Source organism: Lucilia sericata, unplaced genomic scaffold, assembly GCF_015586225.1.
Source record: "Lucilia sericata isolate MDLA Ls3-8-SP2 unplaced genomic scaffold, ASM1558622v1 Contig002527F_arrow, whole genome shotgun sequence".
NCBI classification, from domain to species: Eukaryota; Metazoa; Arthropoda; class Insecta; order Diptera; family Calliphoridae; genus Lucilia; species Lucilia sericata.
In genome coordinates, this window is record NW_023996297.1 from 39975 (window position 1) to 50538 (window position 10564).

General features: G+C 35.5%; 3 protein-coding genes across 3 annotated transcripts; 2 read left to right on the forward strand and 1 right to left on the reverse strand.

Annotated features, from left to right (window-relative positions):
- Positions 1 to 3321: 3321 nt before the first annotated feature.
- On the reverse strand, positions 3322 to 4361 carry LOC119614041 (vegetative cell wall protein gp1-like). Its single transcript, XM_037970134.1, has 2 exons — positions 4357 to 4361; positions 3322 to 4146 (listed from the first exon to the last, which is right to left on the reverse strand). The coding sequence occupies exons 1-2, from the start codon at positions 4359 to 4361 to the stop codon at positions 3348 to 3350; spliced, it is 804 nt and encodes a 267-aa protein (XP_037826062.1). The 3' UTR covers positions 3322 to 3347.
- Positions 4362 to 4452: 91 nt separating this feature from the next.
- On the forward strand, positions 4453 to 5815 carry LOC119614044 (vegetative cell wall protein gp1-like). Its single transcript, XM_037970139.1, has 2 exons — positions 4453 to 4578; positions 4632 to 5815. The coding sequence occupies exons 1-2, from the start codon at positions 4569 to 4571 to the stop codon at positions 5717 to 5719; spliced, it is 1098 nt and encodes a 365-aa protein (XP_037826067.1). The 5' UTR covers positions 4453 to 4568; the 3' UTR covers positions 5720 to 5815.
- A 794-nt stretch (positions 5816 to 6609) lies between these two features.
- LOC119614043 lies at positions 6610 to 10280 on the forward strand (the record flags this gene model as incomplete). The annotated part of the gene is made up of 7 exons (XM_037970137.1): positions 6610 to 7011; positions 7633 to 7785; positions 7854 to 8030; positions 8092 to 8268; positions 8339 to 8833; positions 9725 to 9895; positions 9965 to 10280. Coding segments are annotated over exons 1-7 (1534 nt in total), but the record flags the coding sequence as incomplete, so codon positions are not given.
- Between the last annotated feature and the right edge of the window lie 284 nt (positions 10281 to 10564).

Consider the following 10564-nt stretch of genomic DNA (forward strand, 5'->3'; position numbering starts at 1 on the left):
GCAAACTGTCTGCGGCAAAAACTGTTCTAAATAAAACTACCACAACAGACATTTGTCTAAAGAAAACTGTCTACAGCAGACACTTTTCTAAAGAAAACTGTCTTTAGAACAGACTATTTTCCAAAGAAAACTGTTTACAGCAGACACTTTTCTAAAGAAAACTGTCTACAGTAGACACCTTTCTAAAGAACACTGTCTACAGCAGACACTTTTCTAAAGAAAACTGTTCACAGCGGAAACTTTTGTAAAGAAAACTGTTCACAGCGGAAACTTTTCTAAAGAAAACTGTCTACAGCAGATACTATAAAGAACTATCTACAGCAGATACTTTTCTATAGAGAACTATCTACAGCAGAAATTTTTCTAAAGAAAACTGTATACAGAAGACACTTTTCTAAAAAAAACTGATACAGCAGACGTTTTTCTGAAGAAAACTGTCTACAGCTGACTCCCTCCTTAAAAAACTGTCTACAGCAAAAACTTTTCTAAAGTAAACTGTCTACAGCATACATTTTTCTAAAGAACATCATCCCTGCAAGGTATGTACTAAAATAGGATGATAAAATAGTAACAGCTAACTATATCTTTCGCTTAGGTAGACGTCCCTTCTTAACAATTTTTCTCTTTGAAGTATATTTTCTTGAAAACCGTTTGACCTACTATATTTTACTAATTAATTACTCTAAACGTAATGACGTTTCACATACATATGTATGTATCTTAAATAAATAATATTTTGCTTGATTAATTATGATCAATAGACATAAATACCAATAGAATTCAATTAAATGCCTTAACAATAAAACCTATTAAAACTTAAACTTTTTCAATACAAAACAAATAATACTAATAAAATGATAAAAAAAAGCACTTAAAGATTAAAATATTATGCCGTAATTAGTAAAAATCAATGAAATATGATAATGGCTAATAAATGGCCCACTAAGTTTCGATTAGGCTGCCCTCCTAGTTTAAATAAATTTTCATTGAGTTTTTCTTATCATTATCAGGAAAAAAAACTCATTGTTTAATTTTAAGTAGTGCTGTTGTCAAGTCCAAAAAGACAACAACTTATCTATTAAGGAAAACTCTATTGAGGGAGTGCTAGAGAGAGAGAGAGAGAGAGAGAGAGATAGAGACAAAAAGTCTATTACATACCATACAAACTAAAAACTTGTAAAACAATTTCTTTAACAAAAAATAGTTGTAACAACAATTATTTAACAATTTATTTTTACATTAACAAAAGATAACAAAAATAAATATATAGAAAAAACAGATGCTTGTTAAATGTAGTTCTGCTTAACAACATCTAAATAAATTAATTTATTTAAGGTAAAGAAATTTTCACTCTTTATTTCATAAGAAATAATTCTCTCTCACTAAATATGTTAGTCTATAGCAGACTCCTTTCTAATGAAAACTTTATACAACAGACTATATTCTAAAGAAAACTGTCTACAGCAGACTCTGTTCGAAAGAAAACTGTCTACAGCAGACTCTATTCTAAAGAAAACTGTCTACAGCATACTCTGTTCGAAAGAAAACTGTCAACAGCATACTCTATTCTAAGAAAACTGTCTATAGCAGACTCCTTTCTAAAGAAAACTGTATACAGTATACCCTATTCTTAAGAAAACTGTCTACAGCGGACTATATTCTAAAGAAAACTGTCTACAGTATACCCTATTCTTAAGAAAACTGTCTACAGAGGACTATATTCTAAAGAAAACTGTCTATAGCAGACTCCTTTCTAAAGAAAACTGTCTACAGCAGACAGTATTCTAAAGAAAACTGTCTACAGCAGACTCTATTCTAAGAAAACTGTCTACAGCTGACTCCTTTTTAAAGAAAGCTGTCTGCAGCAGACACCATTCTAAAGAAAACTGCCTACAGCAGACTTTATTGTAAAGAAACCCGTTTACACCAGACTATATTTCAAAGAAAACTATCTACAGCATACTCTATTCTAAGAAAACTGTCTACAGCAGACTATATTCTAAAGAAAACTGTCTATAGCAGACTCTTTTCTAAAGAAAACTGTATACAGTATACCCTATTCTTAAGAAAACTGTCTACAGCGGACTATATTCTAAAGAAAACTGTCTATAGCGGACTCCTTTCTAAAGAAAACTGTCTACAGAGGACTATATTCTAAAGAAAACTGTCTATAGCAGACTCCTTTCTAAAGAAAACTGTTTACAGCAGACAGTATTCTAAAGAAAACTTTCTACAGCAGACTCTATTCTAAGAAAACTGTCTACAGCTGACTCCTTTTTAAAGAAAGCTGTCTGCAGCAGACAAAATTCTAAAGAAAACTGCCTACAGCAGACTTTATTGTAAAGAAAACCGTTTACTGCAGACTATATTATAAAGGAAACTGTCCACAGCAGACTATATTATAAAGGAAACTGTCCACAGCAGACAGTTTCTATAGAAAACTGTCTATAGCAGACACTCTTCTAAAGAAAACTGTCTACAGCTGACTCTGTTCGAAAGAAAACTGTCATACTCTATTTTAAGAAAACTATCTACGGCAGACTATATTCTAAAGAAAACTGTCTACAGCAGGCTCTATTCTAGTGAAAACTGTCTACGACAGACTATATCCTAAAGAAAACTGTCTACTGCAGACTCTATACTAAAGAAAACTGTCTATAGCAAAACTGCCTACATCATACTCTATTCTAAAAAACTGTCTACAGCAGACAATATTCTAAGGAAAACTGTGTACAGCAGAGACCTTTCTAAAGAAAACTGTCTACAGCAGCCACTTTTCTAAAGAAACCCGTCTACACCAGACTCTACTTTTAAGAAAACTGTCTGCAGCAGACAGCATTCTAAAGAAAACTGCCTACATCATACTATATTCTAAAAACAGACAGTATTCTAAAGAAAACTGTCTATAGCAGACTCCATTCTAAAGAAAACTGTCTACAGCAGCCACTTTTCTAAAGAAAACATTCTACAGCTGACTCTATTTTTAAGAAAATTGTCTACACCTGACTCTATTCTACAGCAGTCTACAGCAGACTCTATTCTAAAGAAAATTGTCTACAGCAAACCCTTATCCAACAATACAACAAACGATAAAAGTCAGATCTAAACAGTTTAGTTCATAGTTTTCTTTAGAAAACATCCTGCTGCGAAAGTTTTCCTTAGTAAATTCTCTGTCTACTGTTTTCTTTAGAATATTGTCTGCCAAAGAAAATTTTCTTTAGAAAAAAGTCTGAAAATCTGAAATAAATTTAAAAACTTTGTTTTGCTAGAAATTTCCTTTATTAAGTTTTATTTTTGGGGCATAATATTTTATATATATAGTTTTTTTTTCAAATACCCGACTTTAATTAATCTCTAAGATTGTGGCCAATCACAGACTTGTAGGCGTTCATTAAATACCAAACCAGCTGGGCAAGGCATTTTGATTTCACACTGACATTGGCAGACAATGAAACCGCTGTTGGATTTATCTGCGAATATGGCACCATCGCTTTGACCCTGTAATTTCCAGAATTGGCACAACTTATACCCGAAGGACCGGTAATTGGTGGCTGTAGTTGTGGATTATCACTGCCGCCTTCACCTGCCGATGATGGACAGGGTGTTGGTTTGGTAGGACATGGAGTGGGTTTGTGTGGCGTTGAGGTGGTGGTGGAACAGGGTGTTGATGCTGTAGGTGGCGATAGAGTTGGCGCTTCCTGTGGACAAGGTGTTGGTGCTGTAGGGGGTGATGGTGTAGGTGGGGACGGAGTAGGAGGAGCTGGAGTTGGTGGTTCATCAGAACAAGGCGTTGGGGCTGTAGGCGGAGATGCTGTAGGTGGCAATGGAGTTGGCGGTTCTTCGGGACAAGGTGTTGGTGCTGTAGGGGGTAATGATGTAGGTGGGGACGCAGTAGGAGGATATGGAGTAGGTGGTTCTTCAGAACAAGGAGTCGAAGGCTTAGGTGTTGGCTTAGGCGTAGGTGCTGTAACACAAGGAATGGAGGTTTTGCCCTGTGGACGACCTGGTGGTCTTATGGGACCAACACCAGTACTACCGCATTTAGCTTGACAGGCCTCACAATCCACTTTATTGGCATTATCATAACCCACTAACTGCAGAGCATAACTGAAATCACAACCAGCACGTAATTTAAAGAAAACTGCCCTATAGCAGACACTTTTCTAAAGAAAACTGTCTACAGCAGAGCCCTTCCTAAAACCCGCCTACATTAGACTGACTTCTATAGAAAACAGACTACAACAGAGTCTATTCTAAAGAAAATTACTTATGTACAGCTGATTCTTTTCTATTCTGCAGTCGTTCATAGAAAAAGTTATCAGGTTTCGTGCTCTTGACTTTTTACAATTTGCATACAACATTTTAAAACTAATTATACAAAAACTATTGTAAAAATAGTTGTAAAACATGATTATTAACTAAAAAAAATATAAACATTAATGTTATTTAAATATTCCGGTAGTTTTAGTATAAAAAGAGCAAATATTCCTCTGAAACTTTAGTTCGATAACTGTGCGATATCAATCTATAATAAAATTTAAACATTAGTCTAGTGGGAACCAGAAATTATGTTTAAAGGTAGGGTCCAAGGAAGAATATATAGAGTAGCTTTCATTATTAAAAAATTTTAGTACCATTTTATATTATGCTCCTTGCGGGAAATCTTCTTAACGCCTGGACTTTGGATATTTGTGAAGATCAAGTGGATGGCGCACGTTTAGCTCACCCGGCGGATTGTTCACGTTTTATACAGTGTCATGATGGTGAAACGGTGGCCATAAGATATTGTCCATTTGGTTTACATTTCAATCGTTATGAATCGATTTGTGATTTTAAATTTCGTGCTGGCTGTGATTTCAGTTATGCTCTGCAGTTAGTGGGTTATGATAATGCCAATAAAGTGGATTGTGAGGCCTGTCATGCTAAATGCGGTGGTTCTCCTGGTACTGGTGTTGGTCCAATAAGACCACCAGGTCGTCCACAGGGCAAACCCTCTACTCCTTGTCTCACAGCACCAACGCCTAAGCCAACACCATCTCTTCCTACAGCACCAACACCTTGTTCCGAAGAACCACCAACTCCATCTCCTCCTACTCCGTCCCCACCTACACCATCACCACCTACAGCGCCAACACCTTGTCCTGAAGAACCGCCAACTCCATCGCCACCTACTGCATCGCCACCTACAGCACCAACACCTTGTTCCGAAGAACCACCAACTCCATCTCCTCCTACTCCTTCCCCACCTACACCATCACCCCCTACAGCACCAACACCTTGTTCTGAAGAACCACCAACTCCATATCCTCCTTCAGCATCGCCACCAACAGCACCAACACCTTGTCCCGAAGAACCGCCAACTCCATCGCCACCCACAGCATCGCCACCTACTGCATCTCCGCCAACAGCACCAACACCCTGTTCCACCACCACTTCAACTCCATACAAACCCACTCCATGTCCACCAACACCCAGTCCACCATCAGGCGGTGAAGGCGGCAGTGATAATCCACAACCACAGCCACCAATTACCGGACCCTCGGGTATAAGTTGTGCCAATTCTGGAAAATGTCAGGGTCAAAGAGATGGTGCCATATTCGCAGATAAATCCAGTAGCGGTTTCATTGTCTGCCAATGTCAGTGTGAAATCAAAATGCCTTGCCCAGCTGGTTTGGTATTTAATGAACGCCTACAAGTCTGTGATTGGCCACAATCTTAGAGATTAAATAAAGTCGGGGATTTGAAAAAAAAAAAACTATATATAAAATATTTTGCCCAAAAATAAAACTTAATAAAGGAAATTGCATGCAAAAAACAACGTTTTTAAATTTAAACGTGACAGCGCTGTCTATCGCTGTCTTCTTTCGAAAATTGTCTACTGTAGACAGTGTTCTTTAGAAAAGTGTATGCTGTAGACAGTTTACTCTAGGAAAGTGTCTGTTGAAGACAGTTTTCTCTAGGAAAGTGTATGCTGTAGACAGATTTCTTTAGAAAAATTTCTGCTGTAGATAGTTATCTTTTGAAAAGTGTCGGCTGTAGACAGTTTTCTTTAGAAAAGTGTCGGCTGTAGATAGTTTTTTTTTTTAGAAAAATGTCGGCTGTAGACAGTTTTCTTTGGAAAAATGTGTGCTGTAGACAGTTTTCTTTAGAAACATGTCTGCGATAGAGAATTTTTTAAGTGTCTGCTGTGGACAGTTTTCTTTAGGAAAGTGTCTCCTACAGACAGTTTTCTTTACAAAACTGCTGTAGAAAGTTTTGTTCTGAAAATTCGCAGATTTCATAAGAAAATTGTCCTCATTCTTTATATAGAATACAGAAAATAATTTTTTATATAGAGATAAGTATATTTTTTTTTTTTGTTTCTCAAAACATAAATAGTATCCCATTTATGATCCAGTTGTTTAATTATTAGTTTTAACACATTTAAGTAAATAAAGCGTTTCTAATACTATTTACCCAAAATTTTAGTTTTTTTTTCTTAATAGCTTAATATTTTATAAATAAACTTATTATTTAACTAAAGCTCAAAAACAATTATTAAACAAACAATGTTAGATTGACAAGTTTCCAGCATTTTTATATAAAAACCAACCCAAAATCGTAAGCAGTTTAGTTTCTAATAACAACAATGAGGCTTGTCCTCTTATACTATTTTTTGTGTTTAGCAATTTTAGCAGCATCTCAAGATGCTGCTAATGATATTAAGTCGGCTAAAGGCAAAGAAATAAATTTTCAGTCTTCATCCATTATGAATATAAGTACAATTGAAGATTTCAAGATCAAGGAGAATTCATTGAATAAGCTGTGGCAGTAGATTATGAAGTTGGTGATGAATCAAAGATATGCTTCTCTAACCCATGCTATGATTTAGCATCTTATAGTTTGTTCCCCGATCCATATGATCGTACAAAATTTTATTGGTGTAATGCTGATAGAGTGCCTATACCTAAATCATGTCCTCCAAGGATGGGATTCGACATAGCAATGGGAGCATGCATAAAAATATCAGATGTAAGTATATAGTTTAAAATCCAAACTATATAACTATAGTCTAGTCTATAGTCCGGATTATGGTCTTGTCTACATTCTTGACTATAGTCTTGCCTATAGTTTCGAGTATACTCTTTCTTGCTGTCAGGTCTACAGTCCAGATCTTGTCTATAGTTTTATATATAGTCTAGACTATAGTATTGTCTATAGTCTGGACTATAGTCTTGTCTATAGTCTGGACTATAGTCTTGTCTATGGACTATAGCCTTTCCTATAGTCTGTACTATAGTCTTGTTTATAGTCAAGACTATAGTTTTGTCTATAGTCTGGACTATAAGTAGTCTTATCTATACTCTGGTCTATAGTGTGGATTATGTAGATAAGTCTCATATATAAGCTGGACTACAGTTTTGTATATATGTATATATAATATTGTCTATATAATATTGTCTATAGTCTTGTCAATAGTCTGGACTATAGTCTTGTCTATAGTCTGAACTATAATATTATCTATAGTCTGAACTATAGTTTTGTCTTTAGTCTGGACTATAATCTATAATCTGGCCTACAGACTTGTGTACAGTAATGTGTAACCTAGAAAAAACTACATTTTATCTAAACTAAAATCCCTTATTTTAATAGCCCGACTGTCCAGTCTGCATGGAGGATGGAACTTATACGACATTAGATGTAGGTAACGATTATGAATTTTGTGTATGCATCAATGGTATAGCTACCAAAATCGAATGTCCCAAGGATTCTCCCTTTAATCCAGATTTAGGCATATGTTATTCGGTATGATAAAACTATTATTGTCTTATTAATTTAATAAGAATAACCCAGACAATTTATCGTCCATATAGAATGCTCCCTGTGATCCCAGTTTCTGTTTGAATAACAAAGACTATGAGGTGGCGGAAAATCGCAATGATACCAAGAGTTTCTGTATGTGTATTGATGAAAAACCAATTATTGTCAATTGTCCCAATGACAGTACATTCAATCCATATATCAAAAAATGTTCGGAATATGAAATTTCGGTAAATTAAATGCATTTAATGAAATATGCTTTATATATTTTAATTTTCATTACCCTCGAAGCCCAAATGTTTACAATCCGTATGTGTGGATCCCAAAAATAATTTAAAAGTATTTAATCCCATCGATCCTAAAACGAGTAATGGTGTATGTGTTTGCAGGCAACAAATGGCCACATTTAGTCCCTGTAACAATGGTACTATATTAAATCCTAATCTAACTATATGTCAATTGGCAGAGGTAATTGAGATTTTAAAAGGTCATTAAATTCAATAACATTTTCTTTATTAATAAAAAATATATATTGCAGATTAATTGTAATTCTTATCAGTGTCGCGATTTACCAGATAAAACCAAAATACCAGCTTTGAACACAACCGATGGCTATTGTGAATGTGTTAAGGGTATTGCCACCTATTATAATTGTCCACAGAATGGTGAATTTAATGTAATTACCGAAAAATGCGAGGCACCAATTTGTGATTTAACAGAATGTAAAACCCCAGGACAACGTATACCAGCCTCAAATACCACCGATGGTTTTTGCGACTGTACTACTGGCAGCTATGCACCTTGTCCTGATGGTGAAAAATTTGGTAAATTCGGTCTTTGCAAGCCGCCATGTATCGATCTATTATGTAGTGGCAAACCAGATCAGTATCTCATACCATCTTCCGTTAATGATCATAGTTTCTGTATGTGCCATACGACGCAAGTTGGAACGCAGACCGCAAGTTATGAGAAATGTAATCCTACAAGTTATTTATTCGATGAAACCAAACAAATGTGTGTGGCAAATAGTGGGGTATGTTTACTGAATTGCAACTTAATGGACTATAGTCTTGTGTATAGCCTAGACTCTAGACTATACATGTTTTTACAGTCTGGACTAAATATGTTTCTATAGTTGCGACTACAAACTTGTCTGTAGTCTGTTCTATAGATTTGTCTATAATTTGTTAAAATATATTTCTCTGCACTATAGTCTTGTCTGTAGTCTGGCCTATAGTCTAGACCATAGACTTGTTTATAGTCTGTACTATAGACTTGTCTATAGTCTGCACTACACACTTGTCTCTAGTCTGCATTATAGACTTGCCAATAGTCTGCACTATAGACTTGTCTGTAGTCTGCACTATAGACTTGCCAATAGTCTGCACTATAGACTTGTCTAAAATCTGCACTATAGACTTGCCTATAGTCTGCACTATAGACTTGTCTCTAGTCTGCACTATAGTCTTGTATGTAGTATAGACTTGCCAATAGTCTTGCCAATAGTCTGCACTATAGACTTGTCTAAAATCTGCACTATAGACTTGCCTATAGTCTGCACTATAGACTTGTCTCTAGTCTGCACTATAGTCTTGTATATAGTCTGCACCATAGACTTGCCTATAGTCTAAACTACTTGTATATAGTCTGCAGTATAGACGCGTCCATAGTCTGAGTTATAGACTTGTGTATAGTTTGCACTATAGACTTGTCTATAGTTTGCACTGTAGACTTGTCTGGACTATTGTCTTGTCTATGTTATGGACATTAGAACTATCTTTGGTCTGGAGTCTATTGTCTATACTATACTATAGTCCGATCTATTTATGTTAGTTATAGTATTGTATATAGTTTGGACTAGGGTCTTATCTATGGTCTATCATTTTCTGTTAAAGATCTTTTGATTTCATTTTAATATTACCAGAAATTATGCGGTACTGATGTATGTGGCGCTGATCTGGGACCCAAACCAGCTAAAGATAATTCAAATGGTTTCTGTTTGTGTACAAAACCAGGTGATAAACCTGTATTTAAGGAATGTTTGGAAGGCATTTATGATGACAGCATAAAAGCATGCTTAAAAACAACAACAGAAGTAAGTTCAAACTAAAAATCCTTTCCAAGCTGAAAGCAATTGAAACAATTACCACACAATTCCATTTAGGATGTTTGTGATTTTACAAAATGTAATTTTCCCAACCAACGGATAGCAGCCTCGAATACAACCGATGGTTATTGTGATTGTACGATGGGCTATGTATCTTGTCCTGAAGGCACGAAATTCGGAAAATATCTAATGTGTATGGAGCCATGTACACCTGAATTGTGTACTAGGAAGGAGAATAATTATGTTATAGAGTCGACTGTGAATGACCAAAGCTTTTGTGTTTGCCAAACGATAGCCACTTATGAGGAGTGTGAACCTAAAGGATTTATTTTTGATAAAACCCAAGGAACATGTGTACCAAATTCAGAGGTGCGTAAATTAATTTCTAGTTCTAGTTCAGTTCTAGTTCAGTTCTAGTTCAGTTCTAGTTCAGTTCTAGTTCAGTTCTAGTTCAGTTCTAGTTCAGTTCTAGTTCAGTTCTAGTTCAGTTCTAGTTCAGTTCTAGTTCAGTTCTAGTTCAGTTCTAGTTCAGTTCTAGTTCAGTTCTAGTTCAGTTCTAGTTCAGTTCTAGTTCAGTTCTAGTTCAGTTCTAGTTCTAGTTCAGTTCTAGTTCAGTTCTAGTTCAGTTCTAGTTCAGTTCTAGTTCTAGTTCAGTTC